Below are 26283 nucleotides of genomic sequence, written 5' to 3'. Positions count from 1 at the left end.
TATTTATATACTTAAGAGTCTTACTTAGGGCCTAATTACTATAGGTTGCTAACTCTATTCCTTTTAGGACTAAGGATTGGGTTTAGAGATGAGGGCCCACGGACTATGGTGGGCTTTTATCCGAATTAATTTCTGTAATTTAATTCTTTCTTTTGGGTTATTGATTAAATGATTTAATTGATTTTAGGGATCGTAACACGGGGTGTTACAGGTTACTTCTTAGCCTTAATTAATCCTCCCTTCGCTATTAAGGTTCTTCCCTAAGATTTCCATCTGATTGATCTCCCTAGGCTTGGTGGTGGGGAATCTCTTGGGAATAATTTCGTGTAATATAACTATGGGTGGTAAGGGTTCTAATTCCTTTCTAACCCCCTATTTATAGAACCAGGAATCCTAATCAGAATCTGAATAGTAAAGGCCTACTTTCTTTATCCCTAATAGATATATAGGTCTAGGATTCCTAATTAGAATCTGACTAGTAAAAGGTTTACTCTCTTATTCCTAATAGGCTTAAGACTCTAGTTCAGGCAAGGGTCCACGGTCCATGGTGGACCACATTAATTAATTAGAGGAAACCTTAACCAAATTAAATCCTATTTAATTATTATTAACGGAATTAATTAAATAATTAATCCGGGATTTAAAGGCCGTAACACGGGGTGTTACATGTCATGTGGAGATGTTCTCCTGATAACATTCTGGCAGGTATAATCATCAAGGTAGGCAGGCTTAGTTCTGGTTCTTGTTGATCTTCTTGGCTTTGGTGTTGTTGATTCTATGTTGCCAAGATTGTTGTCCTGAACTGGAACATCAGAAGGAATCTCAGGTGAACCAGGTGAATCGGCTGTGATATCATTAGCAGGCATGATAGTGTCCTCATCATATCTTAACTGAGACACATCCTCTGAGGGTAGAATCAAGTTGGAAGGCTTCTTGATTTGTGAATTCTGGAAAGAAAAGATGTTCTCATGGAATGAGACATCCCTTGACAAAAAAAACCTCATTAGTGTGCAAGTCCGGCAATTTGTACCCCTTTACCCCATTAGCAAACCCAGAAAAACACATCTCTTGGCCCTTGGGGAAAACTTATCTCTTTGGCAGTTGGGAATTGTGGCAAATGACAAGCATCCAAACACTTTAAGGTGCTGGTATTGTGGGACTTTATTAAAGAGGATTTGGTATGGAACTTGATTACCTAAAGCTGCTGATGGGAGCCTGTTTATCAAGTATACTACATGAAAGATGCAATCACCCCAAAATTCCTCAGGTAGACTAGCCTGAAACCTTATGGCTCTTGCCATAAACAGAATGTGCCCATGTTTTCTCTATACAATACTATTCTATTGAGGGGTATAAACACATGATGTTTGATGAATAATTCCTCTCTTCTGGTAGTATTCTTCCATAAGAAATTTCTTCCCATTATCATACCTGATACACTTAATGTTCTTCCCAAACTGTGTGTTGATTAGTTCATAGAAATTGTGCATAATGTGTTTTACTTCACTCTTGTTCCTCATGAGGTAAACCCAAGTGGCCCTGTTATGATCATCCACCAAGGTTAAGAAGTATTTGTGACCATAAATAGTTGCAACATGAAAAGGACCCCATATATCAATATGAACAAGGTCAAAACAGTGACTAGAAACAGATGAGCTAGACTGGAAAGGAAATCTTTTTTGCTTAGCCATATGGCAACATTCACAAGCTGTGGGCTTGTCATTACAAATTTTGTTGTCTAAAGCATGAAGAGCTTTTAGTTTTTCTTCTGAAGAATGCCCTAGTCTAGCATGCCAGAAACTACAAGTATTTACAACAGGAAAAACAACAGGTTTACAGTGAGCAGAAGCAGGAAAAGTAAGGTGATAAAGTCCCTCCTTCAGCCTTACCCACACCAATCATCTTCCCATGGTGTTGATCTTGTATAATGCATTGCTCAGTATGGAAGAGTGTGTTATAATTAGAACCTCTCAGAAGCTCTCCCAATTAAAGAGATGAGATTATAGTGAAATAAAGGAACACATAGGACATTCTGCAAAGTCAAATCAGCAGACAAGTGGACAGTCCCAATGTGTGACACCTCTGCATGGTGTCCATTTGGCAAGTTCACATGAACTCCTTGCACTTTCTTGGATGTGTGAAGTAAAAGTACACTGCATACAATATGGTGTGTGGCACCACTATCAATAATCAATTAAGATTCAGTATTAGCATTTTTACCTTCAAACTGAGTGTTGGGAATGAAGTTAGCTGCTATGGTATTGACTTGTGGATTAGGACCAAGTGGAGTATTAGCCCTGATTTTCTCCTGCTGAATGAATTCAAAGAACCTTCTGTAGTCCTCTTGAGTAAAGGAAGAACTGATTTTTAAACTGCCAGAGCTGACAGACTCTTGCATAGGTCCCTGCACTTGATTAACAGAACTCATGCCCTTGTTTCTTGGCTTCCAACCAGGGGGATAGTCATGTTTCTTATAACATTTCTCAATGGTGTGTCATGTGTATCCACAAAAGCTGCACACAGGTTTCTACTTCTGTTTTGGGAAGACTCTTCTATTGTTATCTGCCTTTGTGAAAAAACCATTCATTCTTGTGATACTGTCTCCTAATCCATTAGCCTCTATGCTTACTTGTCTCTCTTGTTGTGAAACCATAGAGAAAGCCTCACCAACATCAGGCAGGGGTTTCATTAACATAATCTGTCGTCTAGTGTTTGTATAACTATCATTTAGGCCAATAAGGAAGGCAGACAACATATCATTTTCCAAATGTGTCTTTACTTTCTCAGACATGCTGTTCCCACAAGCACAATTAGGAGTACATTCACAATTAGGAATGGGTTTTAGAACAAGTAGTTCATCCCACAATAGTTTCAACTGTGTAAAGTACTCATTTACAGTAGAGTTACCTTGCCTTGATGACTAAATCTCTTCTTCAAGTCCTTCCACACTCCTTCAGCCGTGTTGATCCAAAGTACACAGGTGGCTATAGTGGGAGATAGAGCCCTCAGAATCCATGACAAGAGCATTGTGTTGCATCGTTCCCAGTAGTAATATCTTGGATCAAGCTTGTTTAGAGCAGCCACAAGCCCATTCACAAAGCTCATCTTGTTCTTGGACCTTAATGCCATTTCCATGGTTCTCGCCCAACTATGGTAATTGCTTCTTCCCTCCAGTTGAACAGTCACTAATTGTAGAGTAAGGCTCTCATTAGCATGAAGATGAAGGGGATTCGTCTGATCATTGGGATCAAAATTCCCAACTGAACTCGAAGCAGGGATCTAAGTAGGGTTTTGATTTTGATTCGAAGCAGAAGCTTGACAGGGGGCTGGAATTGAAGCTCCTTGTTGAACCATATTTGCAGATATGGCCATACTCGTGTACTGTAACCTGTTAGAAAGATAAGTAAATATATTTAATTTGATGAGCCAAAGTGTAATTTAAAGCCCTCTCCAAGGGGGCGCCAACTGCTCCACAAATGCCAAAATGGCGATGCTTTTGGCGCTGAAGTCCTCTAATGAAGCGCCAAAAGTGGCGCCATTTTGCTGATGATCTACAGTGCAGCGCCAAATATGGTGTGCACAAAATGGTGTTAACAATTTTAATTCTCACTTTGATCTTAGTCTTTTTTATTAATTCCTTTTGTATCCCTATTTTGTTTTTATAAATTTACATATTTTGTTAAATACATAAATATAAAATTTGAATAATTAAAAATAAATTATATCATTTGAAAAATCGCATCAAGGTGATTAAAACAAGCCTAATATTATATATAGATTAATTAAAAACTAAAGTACATAAAACATAATTTTCATAATATAAAAACGAATACATTCGAAATTAAACAAAACATACTTAGAATTAATAGTCTCCAAGACCACCTCCATTCCCTCCCATATTATCAAAATATTGATTAAATTGACTACTTGACTCAACCCTTCCTCCATGTGTTTGCTCATTGACTACTTGAAGCGCCGGCTATTGAAGTTGATATACGTAGAGATGAAGCTACTCTATTTAAAGAATTTTTTGCACGACATAGACAAATAAAAGATAGAGAAGTGCGGCATGCACTTCGTAATGCATTGATTGAGCATTTGTTATGGCAACGTGTGACTTTGATATGTGTTTCACTTTTATATCTATTGGATAGGAAAAATAAAGTATCATCAATCTCAATTTGAACAAGAGCCACCAACTAATAATGCTCAAGAAGCATTCAATCGTGCACATTCTTCTCTTCGAAGTTGTATTGAGAGGTTGTTTGGAGTATTGAAGAAGAGATAGAAGATACTTGCTAAAATGTCACAGTTAAGTGTGGAAGCCCAAATTGATTTTATTATGGCCACATTTGCATTACATAATTATAATCGGAAAAATTCACATGATGTTTAATGTGCTTGAGCAGCATCCATATCATGTACCGCGCGATGAACTTCAAGATTCAAGTAGTAATATCTTCATCAACAAATTTTAAGTGAGACATCTATTGAGATGAAGAAGATTCGCAACAATATACTATTGCTACTTTATTGTGGAATGTTAAATCATGATTATGCTAATAGTTTATTTCAAAATGTCAAATTTTAATATGTAAACAAACATATTTAAATTTTATGAAGATGTCCTTTTTAATCTTTCTACATTTATCAACTTATCAAAAAGTTAATTTTACTAAACACAGCATAACAACTCTTTAATTTTCAGCTTCTAGCTTATAGCTTTTTAGCTTTCAGCTTTTAACTATCTTTTTAGTTAGTTTGAAACATAACCAATATAAGACGTAATGCACGTTGAGAATAGAACAAGTTGGAGGCAACACATGTTCTTAACAACAACACACGTTATAGTACACCAAATTCTATTTAAATTTAATAATATACTTAAAATTTTCAGCTCGAACATACATTTATCTTATCTTATCTTACTATCTAAAAAAGTCACAAGCCTAGGGATTCACAATAGAGTTAAAAATTCCGCCCAAACAAAACACAATCGTTTTTAGTGATACGAAAGGTGGGATACGCATTTTAGACTTTTTGGCCGGTTAGAAGATTAGAAGATATTGAACATGATCTGCATACCTATATTAATTGCGACCTTTCATATTTCGATAAAGAAACATAGGTATCCAAAATATTTGCAGTAATTAGCGTGTTTACAGTTGAGTCTCTTTGGTATCCGAACAATTAGCATTAATTAGTTGTATGTATACAACTCTTTCTTACAAGCTATGTAAATAGCTCAGTTTATATCAATTCCAATACACCACAAACACTCTATATTACAGGGATTGCAGAGGTTGTTTACAATTCATATACAAATTGCATATTGTCATGCCACCTCTATACTTTCTGGCGAATGGAACAAGTCCTTCAAAAACAATCTCTGCAATTAAAGAGTTGAGTGCATACATATGAAATCCAAGATAGAAGAGGAGGCGAAATGATAAAGTGTAATTAGTGAAGACACAAGAGGTATGCATTTAAATTAAAATACAATAGATGATATAGTACTCAAAAAAATACAGTAGATAAATTATTCAACCAGCTCTACCATTTTACAACTTTTTTTCCACAAAGTATATGGTTTATTTCTTTTGAAATATTGTAGGGGGAATTTTGTTTATGCTCATATTCCAAGGGAGCATGTAGACAAGTATCAATCTAGGTTTAAGGAATGGGTAGTTTCAATTGGATTTTTAGTCAAATTGTATATTACCTTTTTTGTGGTATTTGGATTTTTTTTGTGGTAAATTCATGGCAGGTAATAGTACTGTAAAAGTACTATATAGATGAAAGATACCAGATAAAGTTTTCGTCAGAGATGATTTGTGTAGTGCAGAATAGCTTGCTATGCTACATGGGAAAGATGATACAGGTTTTAGTTTTCTATGCTAACACTTAGTTTTAACTTTTCACTTTGTAATTTCAGGTCAAGAAGGTATAGACAAAGAAAGCTTGGACTTTGTCTTGGACATCTATAAGTCCGCATTTCATATTTACTATTTATTGTAGTTGAATTGTAATTTTACACCTCTATGCAATCTCTAATTTGTAATCTACAGTTCACTACATCTTTAAGTACTTTACAATTGTAAGTACTTTGCCTTATGAAATTCAAAATCATATTTTTTGACAAATACTGCCAAGTAAGCAAAAAGCTTGTAGAAAACAAATACGGGTATATGCAAACAAGCATGTAGTTCTTGATGTATTTTGCATCCGATTATGGTATCATCATTTGCTCAAATCAAGCATATGGTCAGTAAGTTTGAGAAGAAACATATGCTCAGTAATTTTAAAAAGTAGTTCCTGATCAGCAACATTAAATACAAATATATTAAAACAACTTAATACTCATCCATCTCATTTATAATATGGATGAAATTATGATAAAACATACAGCTCATTGTGCTAAACTAATCTAGGAAGGTGAACAGATTATCAATAAATGGTCCCTTAGTCTTCCAATACAGAATACCCCCATATAAATCCACAAAAAATCCCTCACAGAGAACTTTACTAACGACATATTAAGAAGAGGGTAAGCAAGTTCAGAGTTAATGAAGAAGTTAACGAGTTCTACCATAATTGGCAGAAAAAGAAAACAATCTCAGGACACAGGTATGTTCCCACTGCGAATTCTATACAGTGCAACCATATTATGAACATGCTTGGTTAGTAAATATGATAGCATAGAACAATCTCAGGGCACACGCACACTTATTCTGTCGAGAATGAAAAGAAGTACTGAGTTAAAATGTTTTTTGGTAAATAAATAGATACAGAGCCAATTATTAGGGTAGCTAATACATACAACTGAAATCCTTCTACCAACACCATCATCAGATAAAGAATTGTCCAATTTTAGGCAAATTAGAAATTGTATGTATTTACAGTAGTTATATTGCGAACGAAGCATCAAATACCTGAGTTACGAACAATATAGCATACTTAGAATATTCTGTGGCCCCAAATGTATTAGGGTTAGAAATTCTCACTGAATGTTGTAGGGACTCCATCCATTAGTATATTCAACCGTGTTGAATCTGAAATTTGAACATGCACTTCAGTTACAAATTCAAGAAAACTTAGGGTACAATCTAAAATTTCACAATTAATATATTAATCTTCTAGCTATTGTTCAGAATAGAATACTAAAAACTAAGATTTCTTCATCACTGTAATGGAAAATTTTGCTAAATGAAGATTACATAGAGTAGATTAAAAAAATAAGAGATTAGGGGAAGAAAGACTTATCTATAACGAACAATTGTGCTTCTAAGATCATCGATACTACCAGAATTAGAACACATGCACTAAAACAATCGAGGCAGAAATATGTCTCCGGACATAGATTTTCACCTAAGTCAGATAACATGAGATGAACGGAGCTAATGGCTGCATCGCATCGGAAATGAGATGCCGGCAATGAAGACTTATGGAGGTGATAAATTGTGGTCATAGTGGATTACATGTGTAATGCTAGAATAGTTCTAGCATTGCGTGTTTATCCTTTTTTTTTTCTCAAATTTTATTTAAATGAAACAATAAATTTTTTAGGAAAATGAGCTTTAAATTATTTTGTAAATAATTGTCTTAATATACATATATTGTTCATTTAGTTTAAGATATATTTATAAGTATTTTAGACTAAGTACAATAATATTGTGGTTAATGCATATAATCCTATTTGCTTAGGGAACAAAGTTTCTTTGTTCACACAAGAGATGACTGGGAGTAAGACATATTTCAGTTGTGATACTGTGTGTAGAGTAAACTCAGACTCGGCATTTTTGGAGATGTGCATACTCCATAATTCCTTAATGGGCTGCGATGTTCGTGGATTCCAGATCGTGCATTAACATTAAAAGTTGGATCTCCTGTAATGTTGTTGTGAAATATTGATAATTCTTTGAGCTTATGCAATAGTACAAGGGTGGTCATACAATCATTATTGTGTGGACCATGGTTCACACAAGTTCTATGGACCATATTTTGTATACTGTAAAATAATGTACATTTAGTACAAAAATAATGTACATTCAGTACAAAAATAATGTATATTGTATTTAGGGGATGTACATTATTTTTGTACTGAGCGTACATTATATTGTATAATGTACATACAGTATAAAAATAATGTACATTTAGTATATTAAAAATGTACTTTTTATTATGGTCCACATAACATTGTGTGGACCATGATCCACACAATAAGTTGCCGGTGGTCATCACAAGATTGTCAGAACATGTGATTGAAGCCAAAATAATGACCGGGTACAAAGTAGGTAGTTTAGTGTTGATACCTAGAATGTCTATGACTCCATCGGATACAAGATTGTCTTTCAAATTCCGAAGGAGACAATTTTCACAGATGTTGTCATATGCAATGAAAATAAATAAAAGTCAAGGTCAAACACTATCTCATGTTATGTTGCTATTGAAGATACCAGTTTGTACATGGCGAATTGTATGTTGTTGCGTCTAGGGTTAGCAATCCTAAGGGTTTAAAAATTTTAATTTGTTAAAATCTTAATAATAGTTGTACTTCTACGACGAATGTCGTTTACCAAAAAGTTTTTAACAATTTGTAAATAAAATTACAATTTTCATATTTATTACTATTTTGATATCATTTAGATAGTTTATTATTATCATATATCCATTCTTTTTTGTTAATTACAATAACACTGTAAATTAAAATTTTATTTATAGATCGTGCATCGCACGGGTACAATACTAGTTTACTATATAAATCTTTAGTAATATATGATCGGTAACTAAGCAAAGAAAAATTACACCACATACTTAACTTGAATATATTTCTCACTCTCATACAATACATTGCTCTACTTTATGTCTTCAACCATTCTAGCACACTCTTGAGGAAGAAATAATGTTTTACATAAGCCATTCATTTTATTTGTGATCATTACACTCGTATGATATTTCATTGATATTATATTTGTCCTAGCGCGGCGCGCGCGCACACACACACACTATATATATATATATATATATATATATATATATATAAACTCATGATTGAAGATGTGAAGTTAGTTCTTCTTTGAGATGTGGAAATGAAATCCATCTGGGAATCTTATGATAGGAGCTCGGACAATTTTGCCTCCCTTCACCATTTTCCATCTGCCAAAATCCCACAAATAATTAATGATTTTGTATAAAATAATAATATGCTTTTCTTCCTACAAAAAAAAAAAAAAAAAAAAAAAAAAAAAAAAAAACCTAATACATATGCATAGTAATTTGGTCATAGGGTCACGTTCTCAGAGCCGTCAAAACGGACTTTGTCCGTCGGGTATTTTCGTCCCGTCCCACCAAAAGGGCAAGATGGGCTCGTGTTTTAAAAGTCCGTTATAAAAAAAACGGACTATTTTCCTGCCTCTGGGGTAGCCCGCCAGCCTGCGTTTTATTTTTATTTTTATTTTTATTTTCATTCTTTTAAAAGTCTAAATCCTAAATTCCTAATCCTAAAATAAAATAAAACTGAAACTATATAATGCTATTAGTAAGTTATTATGTTTGTTTACAAAATAATGAAATATTTGATTATATTTTAGTTAGTTGATATTTCGGTGTATTGTAATTTAATTTTTAACTTTCTTTTATGTTGAAATTTTATGCAGATACTGAAGAAAGTTCAGTGCAACATCAAATTTGTCCTATAAAGATTCAAATGTTGTAAATCTTGTTGATGACAATGATAAAAATGAAGAAGAAGAAGAAGAAGATGTGAATGTTGGAATGTTCGAATGATGTAATGGACTTATGAATTTATGAACTTACGTACTTAATTAGTTATGTTTTGTACTTTTGTGGAGTTTGAACTTTGAATGTTTGCTTTATGAACTTATGCAGTATGGTGTATTGACTATTTGGATGGAATGGACTCTATGGTACCATTGTTGTTATGATGTGATGAAATAATTTGTGTTATTTACTTATTTTTAATTATTTGTGAACTTTTTACAACTATATATAATGTATGTTATAAACTTATAATATATTTCAATATTTGAGTAACTGTTTTTAGATTTATTAGATAAGTGTTTTAAGTAGATAACAATTCCTTTCAAAAAAGTAGATAACAATTAAGTTATTAACACATTAGAGTTTAGACTTTAGGGACACATAGTAAATAAAAAATAAAAAATAAAAAATAAAAAATAAAAACTGGCGGGCTTTGGCAGGGCCCGCGGGCCTAGGATGCAGGGCGGCTACCCGTACGTAGACCCGTTGAAATTCATTGCATCATAAGAAATTGATGTTTCAATGCTCCTAGCATTTTAAAAGGAACTGATTCAACTTTAAAGAGTGTGAGTTTCCTGCGCTTGGATTGATTTGATTGATTACTGTAATTGGATTATTTGGGAATATTTTCGTCAATAAATTAAAATTTCCTTTACACGCATGACAGTATAATATATTAGTGTATATATATATAATTTGGACTTACTTGTAATTTGTTACCAAGTTGTGAAGAAAGGTGGCTAAAAACAGCCTACTGTATTCTGCACCAGCACATTGCTTCATTCCAGATCCAAATGGCATGAAATGCTTATTAGCACTATTTTGCTGGATTTTCTATTTTTTTTTTTTTAAAAAAAAAGCAAATGAAATCAGCTTTGACTAGACAGATGAAAGAATAGGGAAGGTTAAGGTGAGAGCATATAAATTAAAAGACTAATTTGATCTATTAATTTCGGTGGATAAATGGTCGAGATTTGTTAGAAATTAAGGGAAAAAAGTGGATTCTCAGGCACGGAGCCAGAAATTCGGTTGAGGGGGGCGAAACAGTACAAACGGATTTAGAAAAATTTTTCAGTAAAGGCAAAACATTAAAACAAAATCGATAATTTAAAAATAAATAAATAAATTACCTAAGAAATATAGTTGTAAATATTGTTGGATATGGACGAAAAATAAAATACATCAAAACTTTATAAAAATATTCATAACAAAATATGAAAAATAATTATTTAATAAAATAATTTGAATAGAAAACACATTATAAATTACACATCTTATTATTAATATATATAAAAGAATGTTATATATATATATATATATATATATATATATATATGTGTGTGTGTGTGTGTGTGTGTGTGTGTGTGTGTGTGTGTGTGTGTGTGTGTGTTAAATATTAAAAAAGAAGTCATAGGGGAATGGGTAAAAAGAATTGTAAAACTATGTTGATGCTAAAATTTAAACCCTTAACCTCACTATTGCCAAATATATGCTCTACCACCTAATCTAATTCACTTCTTGGTAACATTTTATAGTTTTTTTTATACTAATCTATATATATATAAAAGTAAAATCCTCCATCCCAAATTTTCCCCCCAAAACTTAAGGACATTTGTGTAATATTCAAATTTAATTAATTATAAAAATTATATATTATTCATATCCGCGTATACATACTTATTACTCTATATATGTTTCCTAAATGTTCCATGTCTTACTAATTAGTTAAGGAAATAATAACAACTAAATATGGTAGCAAATAATATTACCCTAATATTTATGGCTACTAAATATTAATAACATACAATAAAACAAATAAGGATAATAACAAATAAATATGGTTACAAAATAATATTACCCTAATATATGAGATCTAATAAAACCATAATAAGCCTATCAGTACCCAACTTTTGAGTTGTACCAACTTCAGACCATATATACATCATAAATATCGAATACAAACACTCAATATACAGTAGGGTACTTATACGTTATTTTCTTCTCTCCATCATGGGTCTATTCATACTGCAACGTGATTGCTCAACCTTCAAAACAAGAAGCGCAATCAAGGTCAGAGTTGTACGCACGTGGTTGGAAAGAAAATGGTCATCTGGAATCAAGAGTATAGAGGTTGTTTCCATGATGTAGAGGTACATGCATTTAACGTAAGACTGTTTCATTCAGTTTTTAACATCCGAAATTAGTAAGTTGTTCTCTTTTTCAGATTTCAGATTTGCATATATGAGATCTATGCGAAGTAAGTATATATTCAATCTATAGTTTTTTCTGTTAATTTTTTAATGTACAGTCTGAGTATCATTAAACTACTACACACTTATTTGTAGGGTTAATCAACCAAGGTGTACGTTTTGGGATGAATATGTAGCCAAAATTGAGCCATTCTTTCAATCAAACTTCACTGATCTTGTGGTTGTTTTGCTACAGTTTTGTACGGTTAAACATGGTGTTAATACTGAGTATAAGCCTTATTTTTAATGTTCGTACTACTATTCTTATATACAGACACATACTAATGGTTTTTATTTGATTTTAGATGGAGGGGTGAGACTTTGCAGCTCCTATGATGTCACCTAAGTGTTGTTCAATCAAAACTCATTGAGTTTATCAATTTCAAAGAAAGGTTTCTCATTTTTAGTTTTAAGATCAATTTCAGAGGTTTTTTAATGTATTTATTATTATTTTTAATCTGCCAGTGTAGGTAATTATTATTATTTGGTTATTAATATAATTTTTTTATTATTGTTGTAGTCTGCCATTAGAGATGACTCCTTTGAGGAAGATAGAGTCCAGGTCTAGGCTTTCATTTCCTATATATCCATTGGCAGTTCAAGTAGTGAGATTGTGGTGACTGAGCTGGAAGATGTTTACAGTAGGGAGGAGGTAATGAAAGCCTATTTTTAGAATTACAGTTTTTAGATATTGTTTTAATGGTAGTTTGTCCAAGTTGAATTCTTTATTAAATTTTCCTCCTATGCAATTATGTGAGTATTGGATAGCTGCAAGGATTTTAGGTGTTCAGAATGATTTTGATTGAAGTATCTGGAAGGAAATCACGCAAAAGTGCTGCTGCATGTGTGAAGAGGTGTCTCATGGATGACTTCACGGAAATTGAAGTTCCTAAGAGACTAAGAGATGATGTGATAAAGAAGGAGAAGTTTTTAATTCAGCTGTTTTTGGGGATATGTTATATGGTTTTTATCTAAGAAGTTTAAGTTGTTTGATGTAATTGTTTTTCAGAATCTCATGTTTTTTTGCCTGCATATTTTACTATGTTTTGCTATGACGAATTATATCTTGAAATCCTTATTAATGTTTTACTGTTTATATTATTCCTTATTCCTTATTTGTTTTTGAAAGCAGTGATGAATGCCACATTTAATTTTTATCAATGTTGTGGCTGTTTTAAAAATAATGGATGCATGTTTTATATATGTTTTTCATATTTGTGCCTAACAGAGTAACATTATCAGCTAAGCATATTTAATAGAGCAAAAAACAAAACTTTAAAACATACCCTGGTAATACTGTTTTAAGGCTGCAATTTTTTGCACATGGAGTGATTAAAACATAATGAACTTGGCTTGCCTGTAAAAAACAAATAAATGTTGGTCAGATTTGATTTGTAATTGAAATCATCTAATGCCAAATACAATATAACGAAAAATATATACAAAGACACTAGAAGTGCATTTCTGTTTTACTGAGTATTTCAGATTTTCAGTATGATTATTTATTTTCAACTTATTAGATTTGATTGATGAACTCATTACCTTAACATTTCTTTAGTTAGTGAATTAAGATAATCTGAATACATGATGGAGAAATCTAATTAGCTAGGCTTAGTTTGGTTTAGTTGAGCAGAGCATTGGTTGTATTCATAGGCTTTAACTTCAATAAATGAAAGATACAAATCCTAAGAAATTAATTTCAACATGCTACAGAAGTGGGTGAAGATTGAAATTTCAAGATGTAATGCCACTGGGTTTAATATGTTATTGCATATCATGTGTTGGGGCTTTTTAAAACTGTTATGGCCTTAATGCTTGAATTTTTTTTCATCTTTATCATTTGGTGAGGGGAGATAAGATTGCTTAATTTTGCTTATAATCTTCTATATCCAGTCAGTTGTGGTGTAATTATCTATAATTTTATTTAGATTTTATCCTAATTTTTACTGATATTATTCAAAAATTAATTCTAAATTTTGTATTTTATATAGATTACCTATTCTGTTTTGAAAAAAAAAATAAATAAAAATTACATAGCCAAATACATACATAAGTTATATTTAGCTAAGAATCTATTTTTATAAGATTCCTAATTTTTACTGATATTTATATCTATATCTATATAAAAGAAAAATCCTTCAAACCAATTCCCCCCCCCCCCCCCCCTCAAAAAAAAAAAAAAAAAAAAAAACTTAGGGGCATTTAGGTCAATTCATATATATGCTGTTTAGGTAAATATTCTGTGTGATCCTCCAAACCAATTTGCCGCGTGATATATTATTATATACATTATAAACTCAAAGCGGATAGGTAGTAAAAAAATTAACCCATATATTATTATTATTATATCCGTGTAATTCAAACTAATTACTCAATTGAGTAAAATCAATTTAAACGTGTTACCATACATATTACGTATTCGTTTTTGGTAATTAATTAATTAGTTTATAAAATTTATTCTGTGTGTATAAAATGGAATATTCCTAACATATTTCATACATATTCCGCGCAAGAGATATAGAAAATTATGTATTACTATAATAATTAAATTAAATATGCTAATTATCCTTTCAAAAAAAAATGCTAATTACCGTGTACAAATTATTAATTTTCAATCCATTCAATAAACAAGGTGGTGGCAAATTATTGTGTTATGCACAAATTTTAAATCCATACAAAGTTCACAAATTTATTAACACACGTTTATAATATTATGAATAAAAAAAATATTTTACATATGGCCGAATATATACACGCCGTTACTAATTTTCAATTTACCGGGTAATTAATGAACAATTTTCCATTGTCATATGTAATATCACAGTATACATTGATTGAATATTTATACAGATTCTTACTAATTTTCCATACAAAGTTCACAAAATTTTAGGAAAATAGGAAGCAACAATATCATCTGTAATGAGATTCGTGTAATGATTTCAATATTACAGTTTTCAATATATATTACCGTGTCATGATTTTGATTAAGATAATTAATTAATTAATTAATTTATAATATATATTATTAAATACGGTAATTATCAAATTCATATATAAGCAGTGTTTTCAAAAAAGATTTCAATATAGAATAATACGGTAATTATCTCTTGGTCAAAAAAGATTTATATAAGCAGCGTTAAGGGTTTACGTGGTTCGTTGGGCAAAACAACAATCAAGCAAAAGCTAAATCAAATTGAGGCGTGAAGACGTTGTAGATAGAAACCATTTCTCATCCTACTTTGCCTTTTTCTAAAGAGAGTGGGAATGTGAGGAAAGAGAAAAATGAAATGGAGAGATTTTTTTTTTTTTTTTTTTTTTTTTTTAACCAGAAGTTTCTATGTTTTCCTTATACAAATTTATAATTGTAAATTTATATTAATAAATGATTATTGTAAATTTATATTAATACAATGTAATAGAATCAGTAGAATTAAAAAAATAATTTTTAAGACAAGTATAATTTATTTTATATTGTGGATACATTACTTTTAATAATTTTGATTTAATAATATTATACCTTAATTATAAAAGTTCTACCTAATAATTTTAGTATTAAATGTCATACAATAATTACCATTAATAATGTTTAATAATTGTCAAATTCTATTAGGCAATAAAAATTACTATTATTAAATCTTTTGTAATATGAACACATTATTTTTAATTATTTCGATTTAATAATATTATATTTTATGTATAAAAATTCAAAATAATACTTTTTAGTACTATTGAATATTGATTGACTAACAATTATCTAAATTATACTTACCTTAATAATTAATTATTTAGATTATTATCTAATAATTATATATTCTTACCTTTTTCGGTGTAATTAATATGGTAATTTATGCACATATATATTTTTATACCTAATGTATAATATTATTCGCATGAAATAAATTATACTTACCTTAATATATAATTAATTTTTAATATAATTTCATTATTTTTATTAAAGGTAATTATTCTAATAATTTTTTTTCATTCTTTTGTGTGATTATTATGGTAATGTATTTAAATTTTGGAAGAGATTAGTACAAATATTATAATTAATATGGTAATTGCCACAATATTTGGTAATTATAATTAATATAATTACTGAAATTGAGAAATATAAGATTTCTTCCATAGAAATATTTGTGGCAATTTCATTAAATTACAATTAATAAAATATGAAATATATTTAAAGAAATGAAATTATTAAATTAAAAAAAAAACATGAATATTTCTAATCATACATACACTTATGCACTATAATAATCATGCAAAATTTAAATGCTACTTTTTAAATTTTTAAATATATTTTTTAATTATAAATCTATCAATATAATTTATAATTAATGAAATTAAATTATAGAACTTTCCTATTTACATATTAATAAATATTATGTGTATATACAATGAATTATACAATCATATAAGAAAATGCATCGGATTATAGTTTAAATTTATTCATACAAAATTTAGAATTTATATTTTTTTTTATAAAACTAATCATATGTTAATGTTAATGTTAATAATAATAATAAGAATTATAAAATCAAAATTATAAATTAAGTATTAGGGTACTAATTAATCTATATTATATTATATTATATTATATTATATTATATTATTATTATTATTATTATTATTATTATTATTATTATATAAAAACAAAATCATCCCTTTTCAAAAAAAAAAATAAAAAAAATCATCCTATTTCATTTCCCCGCCCAAATTTTTGTAGTAAAACTTATTTGGTAAGTAAATGTCAAATGAAAATTAAATAAAATCTATTAGTTGGTAATATTGCATAATTGGTAATATTATATATGGTATTATATTCTATAATATAATTGATAATATTATTATTCAAGTATAATAAAAATTCTATGTAATAATGTAATAATAATAAAATAAAAATTAAATTAAAATAATAACAATAACAAAATAATAATAATAATAACAGGAATGAATTCCATTTTTGGTCCTACTCTTTTTGGACTAAATCTGGAAAGACCCTAATAAGAGTAGGACCAAAAATGGAATTTACTCTAATAACAGCAAATGTAATAATTCAAACAAAACTATATACAAAATAAAATTAAAATTAAAAAAAAAAAAAAAAAAAAAAAAAAAAGAGGAAGAAGACATAAGGGGGCATTTACAAACTCCTCTACGAGCTCTTAAACTCCTCTATATAAGAGGGGCATTTACAAACATATAATTGTTTGTCCATCAATGTGGGCAAGTATTGAGAAGTCCAAAGACTTTTATTTTTTTATTTTTTTATTTTTTATTTTAGTACTATTGACCTGACAAATTATGCTCTGGATCTGTGTCCACCTTCAAGGTAGACACGGTTCAAAAATTGTTCATAATTATTACTCCGTAATATATAGTTCAAAAATTATGAACATATAGTTCTATAATTATGAACATAATGTTGTGAACATAATTATGAACATATAGTTATGTAATTATGAATATAGAGATTCAATAATTGTGAATATGAAGTTAAAAAAATTATGCATAAATATCTTTATAATTATGAACATATAGTTCAGTAACTATGAACATAGAGTTCTGTAATTATGAATATAGAGTCCAATACTTATGAATATGAAGTTCAAAAATTATGAATATATAGCTTTATAATAATGAACATATAGTTTAGTACTTATAAACATAGAAATGTGTCCACCTTGCAAGGTGGACACGGTTCCACAGCATAACTATTCGATTGACCCTGTTATATGTAAACTTTCTCAACCTATTGAAGCCCAACGTGTCAAAAGGCTCTTATTTAAAAAACCTTATCTTAATGGCTTCTTATTTTAGTTTTTTTTTTTTTAATTTATTAGGGGGTTTGAGAAAGATTAACCCAAAATGTATATGAGTTGTTTTAGTTTTTAGCAGTTTGGAGCAAATTTCTAAGTTATTAAATAATATTTTTGGGGTTTTGATTAAATATAAAATGTTAAACAGACGAATTTGTTAAAATTTTGACGAATTTGCCAAATAATCAAATTACAATAACAACAACAACAACAACAACAACAACAACAACAACAATAATAAACCTTATCTTAGTGACTTCTTATTTTAGTTTTTTTTTTTTTTTTTAAATTTATTAGGGGATTTGGGAAAGATTAACCCAAAATGTAGATGTGTTGTTTGAGTTTTTAGCAGTTTAGAGCAAATTACTAAGTTATTAAATAATATTTTTAGTTTTTTGATTAAAGATAAATTGTTAAAATGGTTAATTTGTTAAAATTTTGGTGAATTTCTCAATCTCAATTTTTTTAAAATGGTCAATAATCAAATAATAATAATAATAATAATAATAATAATAATAATTTGTTAAAATTTTGGTGAATTTCTCAATCTCAATTTTTTTTAAATCGTCAATATTCAAATAATAATAATAATAATCCAAACAAAATGATTACAAAATAAAATTAAAATTAGAAAAAAACAAGAAGAATGATGTGAAATCATTTTAATCTCACATTGAAAATGTTTGGAAAGAGGAACATAATTGCTTGCCCATCAATGTGGGCAAGTAGTGAGAAGTCCAAAGTTTTTTTTTTTTCCCTTTTTGTTTAGAAGTAAAGGAAAATTAAAAATAGAAAGAAAATATTTCAATAATAATATTTTACATCACCAAGTAGTAAAGTCATATTTTAAAAATAGTAAATGTAAATTAAAAATAGAACGAAAATATTTCATTAATAATATTCTACATCATCAAATTAAAATGTAACGAAAATTATGTAAAAATATCAATACATCTATATTCTAATTGACTAATTGACTGAAAAAAAATAATTGACTGAAAATGAATCTAATATTGCTAATCGACTGAAAATATAAAAGAAAATGAATATTAATAATTGACTGCAAATAAAAAATGCTCCATAATTGACTAAAAAAAAAAGAAATGGTCAGATTATTGCATTTTAATTAAAAATGGAATGAAAATTAAAAATTGGAGAAAAATATTTCAATAATAATATTCTATATTATCAATAGTAAATGCACATTTTAAACAATAGTAAAGGTAAATTAAAAATGAAACGGAAATATTGCAATAATAATATCTACATCATCAATTAAAAATGGAACAAAAATTAGGTAAAAATATCACTACATTTGATATTCTAATTGATTAATTGACTGAAAATAAAAAAGAATAATTGGCTTAAAATGAATTCGATATCACTAATTGACTAAAAATATAAAATGATAACTAATTGAGTAATATTCTACCATTATATATTTTAATCCAAGTAATTCGTCTTGATGGATTGAAGGTGTTAGCTCTAGACGAAGATGAACAAGATTGTGTTGTTACTACCAATGTTGTCTACAAAGAGGTTTCAATAATGTGTAAATATAATCGGTGATATTAAATTTTTTTTTAAATGAAAAAATTGTTATATATCTAGACAAAAATATATATCTTCCATACAAATGAATAAGGATACCAATTCATTTCTATAACTGAGTTGTTAGAGAACGAGCACATTTGCCTAATTTATGAAAATTCTAAATAATGATAAATAAAATCTTCAAAGTTATAGCACCGTATGCGTACATCTAGACATTAGCTATTAATTTGAGCAATTATTTTCACAAATTCAAGCAATGATAACATCAAAATATATAAACGATCCAAACCATATCTTTAATTGCACTATATAATATTTGATGTTCTAATTTAAATAACTATATATCAATTCATATATTCTTAATATATTACAACAAATTCATTCCGTGCATCGCACGGGTGCAAATACTAGTACTAATAATAAAACATGTACTATATATACATATATACATACAAAGACTATATATGGGGTGGCGGTGGGGTGAGGGGAGCAGCTACCTCCGTCCCTAGGCGTTCTTATTATAAATATTGAAAATTAAAAAGTTTTCAATAATTATAAAATTGACTCATATTTTTTATTTTAATAAATTGTATTTTTCGTTCCTAAGTTATACAATAATTGTAAAATTTGTCACTAATTATTGATCATGTTCACCTTTTGTCCCTAAGCTATCATTGGCATTGCACTTTTTGTACTGGATAAATGGTCGAGATTTGAGAGCATATATATATATATATATATATATATATATATATATATATATATATATATACATATTTACCTGCCAACGCCATGGATTGAATGCAAGTGGATCCTCATATTCATCGGAGTTTAGATGAAGAGCGGCCGTGGCAATTAAAATAACCCAACCAGACGGAATAGTGTATCCTGGAAATGGATAACATTATGATGATTTTAAGCATAAAGTTCAAAGTCTTTCCAATTTAGGATGTTAGGAAGTAAGTTGAAAACGTTGTTTGGGTATCATACCATTGTAAGGAATATCCTTAATAGCGCGGCGAAATAATCCAGGAGCAATATTCCCTAACCTCAAGACTTCATTTATAACCTGAATTGTACAATTATTATTAGATCTTCTCCCAGAAGGTTGAATCCTCAACTTCAAGAGCAGACATGATCAAATGTCTGTGAGTACAAGGGATATGTCCACTTTGGGCATAATCCCTACACTGCCGCCACCAAGATTCGAACATTGGTCTCTTCTTTCAAATACTGCCTACTGAACTATTGAGTTAAGCCCGTGCGGACAATAATAATTATTAGATCAATATGTAAAGATGCTGCATTTTTTGAAAAAAAAAATTATTCATTTTGTCCTATTTTACATTTCCTATATATTATTCAGTAGTCAAATTAACTCTTTTCTATTTACTTATTATCTTTAATATTTTTTAAAATCATTTTTAAATTTGATTTTTTGTTTCTAATAGTACTTTTAATGTAATTTCTAAATATATTAATTTTATATAAAAATACTAAACTAAACATTACGAAAAATTAAATTAAAAATAAGTTCAGTTCATCTATGTTAACCGAACCAAACACATAAAATAAGATGGAAAGAGTAACATTTTTCATCATTGTATTTATACAAAATTTGTGATTTCAATACCTCAATTGTTGACGTTGACATTATTGACCGTCTAAATTTTCAAATGGTGATAATTTTGATCCCTCATAAATAGAGATTATAACAAATCTTTGCATTACACGTGTGAAGTTGTTAGTTAATAAATATATAGATTTGTAATTTACAAGTCTCTATTAACCTGTCCAGAAACCAATGCAAGATTCTGTACTGGGTAAATATACCTTGTGACCTTAGCCGTCAAAGGACCAAAAGTTAAATTAGCCTAGATTATCTATAGTGAACTGATTTAGACTAAGAAAATCAATATGCCGAACTTACTTAGACTAAGAAAGTTAATATATCGCACCGGTTGGGAGTTGAACTTGTAACCTTATTGTTTTCAAGTCAATGGTCAGGGGTTGCCCCCAAATTCCTTAATTTGTGGGTAATTGATTCAGGAGGATTGGAGGAATAACAAACCTGCAGTGTAAATGTCATGGATTTATACTCATTCCAAGTGAGAGGGGCATCTGGATTCTCTCTGTTCTTCAGGATTGTGTCATGTTCTGCCTGGATATATTCAAGTTCAGTTTGTTATGTATTTTTCATCAAATTATAATGTAAAAAGTTGATGGAATTAATATGAAAGAAACATATATATATATATAGTACTGACAGTTAGTTCCTCCAGGACATTAGGATGTTCTGCCAGCAACTTGAAAGCCAATGCCAGTGTGGTTGAGATTGACTCAGATGCGACAAACAGCAAACCAAACATCAACTGAACTATGAAATCCTCAGACAAGAATTTGTGTGTTCCCATGTCTCTGATCATATGATCCAGCACATCTTCTTGCTGCCTTTCTGGTGTCTCGAACCTCTTCTTCACCACGTCCCTCATCGCCCCCCGCACTTTCTTGTGAATCTGATGATGTTTTTTTGTTTTCCCAACAGTAGTAGTAGTAGTTCATCAGAATCATATTTCATTGATCATCAGATCAGAAGTGGTTTCAGGGAGGGTTTGAATGTGTTACATACCTGCAAGCATTTATGGTGAGCGGTTCCAGGGAGGTTAATTGGGAAGGACATTAGGCCTTCCACCAGGTCCCTGTACATGTCACTGATACTGAATGGTGCATTTTCAAGATCCCCACTGAATAGTTCGTTTGCAGCGAAATCAATGGCCGCCTGTCATAACCCCAAATTCAGAGTTGTAGAGCATAATCGTTAGGATCAAGTGGTTACCACAGCATTAAAAGATATAGCTCACAGCAAATGTGTCACTTTACTTCTTTATATCCCATCACCACATTTTCGAAATATCGGGCCCCTGCCCAACAATTCTCAACCCCCCCCCCCCCCCCCCCCGCCTCCCCCGCGCTTGCTAGTTATAACTGTATCACTCGTCATAAGCTATAAATCACAGTGAATGTGCAACTTTTTTTCCATATATTGCCACCAAATTTTAAGAGGCAGGAGGCTGGATTTAGCCCTTCACCGACCTCCGACCAACAGTACTCCTTGCCATAAATTGTTGGAATTGGCCCTTTATTGACCTCTACCCAACAATAACATTTTACGGGGTGTTTGGTTTGAAGGAAGGAATTAGGGGGAAGAATAAAATTATTCAAAATGAGAAGGGAAGAAGTAATATAAAGACTAAAATGTCTATATGTAATAATAATACTAATAATAATCCAGGGTAAAAAAGTATTTTTCTTCCTTTTCCCATTTCTTTCTCGTTGAATTGCAATTCATATATATATATAGGGTCAGGTTCCTGTGAGGTCAGGTCTTCCCGTGCGGTCAGTGCGGCATACACCATTAGGTATGCATAAATGCACCACAAAGTGTTCGTAAATACATCATTATGTGTGGTGTATTTTTTTTTTTTTTTTGTGTGGTGTATTTTTTAACATTTCATTCTGGTGTATTTTTGAACACTGTATGGTGCATTTATGCATACCTAATGGTGTATGCCGTACTGACCGCACGGGAAGACCTGACGTCAGAGGAACCAATATATATATATATATATATATCCACCCTCATATAAATTGCAATTCAACAAAATGAGAAAATTACAATTCGGTGGAATTATAATTTCCTCCGACCAAATACTGTAATTTGGGTGGCCAAAGAATTGTGTTGTAATTAAATCACAACTACATCAAACCAAATATACAGTGCATTATGGGTTATGGCATGCATAAACTTACAGTGATGGCTGCACTTTTGACTTCAACTGAATCTTGTTGGGTAGACCATTTGTGGAGGGTGTGATTGATGAAAGTTTCAATCTGAGGGAGGAGTTTCTCCTTGAGGGCCTCAACCCCGAAATGGTTCAGAACCAAATGCCTAATATACTTCATGGAGGACTGCATCTCCTGGTTCTCAAACACTTGAGCAAATGTGTCCATGGACCATGTCTCCACCATCTTCCCATCTTGTTTCAGAATCAAACTGTTGAAATCAGTGTCTGCTGATATGATCACGGGCCTGCCCGCCACACTTGTTTTAAACATTGATCCATATCTGCAATCAAGAATGAGCGCACACAAAACAAAAAAAAAAAAAAAAAAAAAAAAAAAAAAAAAAAAAAAACACATTAATTAGTTGGTAAATTTGCAGGATGTGTCTTGGTGTCACAGTGATTTTAGTGCTTGCTTATTGCGCAAAAAGCTATAGACTGTCATAATGTGCTGGAATTGGCTGTCTTATTACCTGCACAGTTTTTGCACTTGCAGTGCAAGGGTAGTGGATCTAGAAAATTTTTTTAATAGGGGTAAATATTAAAACAAAAGGGATAATTTTTAAAAAATAAATAAACACACATAAAAAGCATGACTATAAATATTGTTGGATATGAACAACAAATAAAATACATCAAAATTTTATAAAAATAATCATAACAAAATATGAAACGTAATTACTTTGATAAAATGATTTGAATATAAATCGCATTATAAATCAGAAATCTCATTATTAATTAAAACAATAATTATTGGATATGGTGCAAAAATATATTTTAAAAAATACGGAGTACATAATAAATGTAGGTAAAACTAGCAACCACCCTACTAAATTATGTTAAGGGCAGATTTGAACACAATTTGCAAGCATGCCTCACCAACTTGACTAACTATATTTCCTTTATCTTTTTACTCCCTCCGTCCAATTTCGTGTATCTAGTTCGGTTAACAAGGCTTGACTAAAGTTATTTCTAATTTTATTTTTCATAATATTAAATTTAGTATTAATATACAAAATTTATATATTTAGAAACTACATTAAAAGTACTATTGAACATAAAAAATCAAATTTAAAAACAAATTAAAAATAATAAAGAAAATGAACAAAGAAGAAAGAGTATAGTTGATTTGACTAATGAATAGTAAGTATGACAAGATAAAATGAGACAAATGGTGTATTATTTTATACTTATACTTAAACATGTACTCTCTCTCTCTCTCTCTTATATATATATATATATATATATATATATATATATATATATATATATATATTTAAGAGTTAATTACCGAGTTAATTACCGAAATGGTCCTTTGACTATAGTGAAATTACCAATTTGGTCCTCCGTTTGTTTGACCGTTAGTCAACCGTTAACTTGGGACCAAATTGGTAATTCACTATAGTTAAGGGACCATTTTGGTAATTAACTTTAAGGGTCAGCAATTTGGTTCAGTTTTCTCGAACCGTATCATACCAAACTAGTTAGATTCAGTAATATACCGAACAACCGAACGGTAATAGATTCTTGTATACCGAATGGTTCGGTAAAAACTCGAACCGAACTGAATTGTTCGGTAAAAACTGAACCGAACTGAATATCGTTTGAACTTTGGATTGCTATTTTGTTATATATTAGACTTTGGATATGGACTATGTAAACACCATAACATAATATAGAAATTTTGATAACAAACCATAAAGAAATCAAATAAAACATTTATGAGAGATACCTATGAAAATATGAGCTGAACGGCAGAGCAATTAGCAAGTGATTTGAATTTACTTTATTTATTTATTTATTTATTTATTTATTTATTTATTTATTTATTTATTTATTTATTATTATTATTATTATTATTATTATATTTATTTTTTAAAAAAAATCAAACGGTATTCGGTTCAGTTCAATTTTTTACCGAACAATTCGGATCGGTTCGGATCGATTTTTTATCGAACCGTTCGGTATACAAGAAACCAATACCGTTCGGTTGTTCGGTATATTACCGAACAAACTAGTTCGGTTCGGTTTGGTACGGTTCGATTCGAGAAGACTAAATTGAATTGCCCACCCTAAAGTTAATAACCAAAATGGTCTCTTGACTATAGCGAAATTACCAATTTAGTCCCAAGTTAACGGTTGACCAACGGTCAAACTAACGGAGGACCAAATTGGTTAAAATTTTTAAAGTTGAGGGACTTAATTAGTTTAAAAAAATAGTCAAGAACCGAATTGATAATTTCACTATAGTCAAGGGACCATTTTGGTAATTAACTCTATAATTAATTACTAGGGCTATATATGGGGTGTGGTGGGGGAGGGGTGCAGCTGCATGCTCCCACTGTAGCTCCGCCCCTGGCGGGGGCTCAAACTCACGTTAAAAGCTATAGCTCATAGTGAAGGACACAATTTTATTTCTTTATTGACCACATCACGTTTTGGAGACGCAAGATGCTGGACTTGACCCTTTACAGGTTTCCACCCAACAATCCCCTAACTATCAATTGATGAACTTGACCATTTAACAACCTCCGCCCAACAAGTTATTTTCCCGGTTCGGGACATTTGCAGGCCACCACAGTCACACTCAGACTTTCACCGGCACTGAGCTATGCCCCAGGACTATTATTATATGGTAAATTATATATACGTTACCTCTTGATTCTTGTGTTGATGAATGGAGGGAGGGCTAGATCGTGGCTGGGGATGATGAGCTGAAGAGTTTCTCCTATGAAAGGCAAGCCCATGGAGCCAGGAGGCAAGACACCATTGCATTTAGGATTCCTCCATCTGTAAATCCAATGTGCAATGTAAATGCTAAGCATTGCAGAAACTGAGTACACTATGGCTGATACATTCATCTTCCTCAGCTCATCCATGGAGGAGGAGAACATTGTTTCCATGGCAGCAAACACAGACAGAGAGAGTGGGAATTGGTTGAAGTTGTGTGTTTCCTTTTACTTTTTTATCTTCTGAGAACTGGTATTTATAAGGTGAGTAATACATTCATTTAAACTTTATTTTAACAGTCTTTTC

At 30.5% G+C, this 26283-nt stretch overlaps 2 protein-coding genes and 1 long non-coding RNA gene across 4 annotated transcripts; all 3 read right to left on the bottom strand.

Moving 5' to 3' along the window:
• Positions 1-662: 662 nt before the first annotated feature.
• Positions 663-3135, bottom strand: LOC109187024. The gene is made up of 6 exons (XM_019337182.1): positions 2897-3135; positions 2630-2792; positions 2221-2470; positions 1968-2082; positions 1432-1800; positions 663-984 (listed from the first exon to the last, which is right to left on the bottom strand). The coding sequence occupies exons 1-6, from the start codon at positions 3133-3135 to the stop codon at positions 663-665; spliced, it is 1458 nt and encodes a 485-aa protein (XP_019192727.1).
• A 2037-nt stretch (positions 3136-5172) lies between these two features.
• LOC109187055 lies at positions 5173-7458 on the bottom strand. Its single transcript, XR_002055213.1, has 2 exons — positions 6933-7458; positions 5173-5389 (listed from the first exon to the last, which is right to left on the bottom strand). It is a non-coding gene; the product is annotated as an uncharacterized LOC109187055 (long non-coding RNA).
• Positions 7459-9031: 1573 nt separating this feature from the next.
• Positions 9032-26181, bottom strand: LOC109187059 (cytochrome P450 87A3-like). 2 transcript variants are annotated; one of them, XM_019337210.1, is made up of 9 exons: positions 25903-26181; positions 23216-23531; positions 22035-22184; positions 21673-21921; positions 21477-21566; positions 20396-20474; positions 20187-20293; positions 10487-10614; positions 9032-9156 (listed from the first exon to the last, which is right to left on the bottom strand). In XM_019337210.1, the coding sequence occupies exons 1-9, from the start codon at positions 26148-26150 to the stop codon at positions 9066-9068; spliced, it is 1458 nt and encodes a 485-aa protein (XP_019192755.1). In that variant the 5' UTR covers positions 26151-26181; the 3' UTR covers positions 9032-9065. The 2 variants fall into 2 exon arrangements, with proteins under 2 accessions (XP_019192755.1, XP_019192756.1); XM_019337211.1 differs by lacking the exons at positions 9032-9156; positions 10487-10614 and adding exons at positions 11725-11825; positions 13316-13386.
• Between the last annotated feature and the right edge of the window lie 102 nt (positions 26182-26283).

The sequence above is a fragment of the Ipomoea nil genome, unplaced genomic scaffold, assembly GCF_001879475.1.
Source record: "Ipomoea nil cultivar Tokyo-kokei standard unplaced genomic scaffold, Asagao_1.1 scaffold1416, whole genome shotgun sequence".
NCBI lineage: Eukaryota > Viridiplantae > Streptophyta > Magnoliopsida > Solanales > Convolvulaceae > Ipomoea > Ipomoea nil.
Note: the sequence above shows the minus strand (reverse complement) of the source record. Positions and strands in the feature narration are given on the sequence as shown.

Excerpts from the sequence above, each read along its gene's own strand:
- LOC109187059 (XM_019337210.1), bottom strand. The coding sequence starts at position 26,150 with ATGGAAACAATGTTCTCCTCCTCCATGGATGAGCTGAGGAAGATGAAT. Across the intron at positions 21,567-21,672 it reads ATGTCCTGGAGGAACTAACT|GCAGAACATGACACAATCCT; the intron begins GTCAGTACTATA and ends GAATATATCCAG. Across the intron at positions 9,157-10,486 it reads AACTTGGTAACAAATTACAA|ATGGAAAATGGTGAAGGGAG; the intron begins GTAAGTCCAAAT and ends GGATTTTGGCAG.
- LOC109187024 (XM_019337182.1), bottom strand. The coding sequence starts at position 3,135 with ATGGAAATGGCATTAAGGTCCAAGAACAAGATGAGCTTTGTGAATGGG. Across the intron at positions 2,471-2,629 it reads TTTCACAACAAGAGAGACAA|AAACATGACTATCCCCCTGG; the intron begins GTAAGCATAGAG and ends AAATGTTATAAG. Across the intron at positions 1,801-1,967 it reads ATTGGGAGAGCTTCTGAGAG|TTTCTGGCATGCTAGACTAG; the intron begins GTTCTAATTATA and ends AAATACTTGTAG.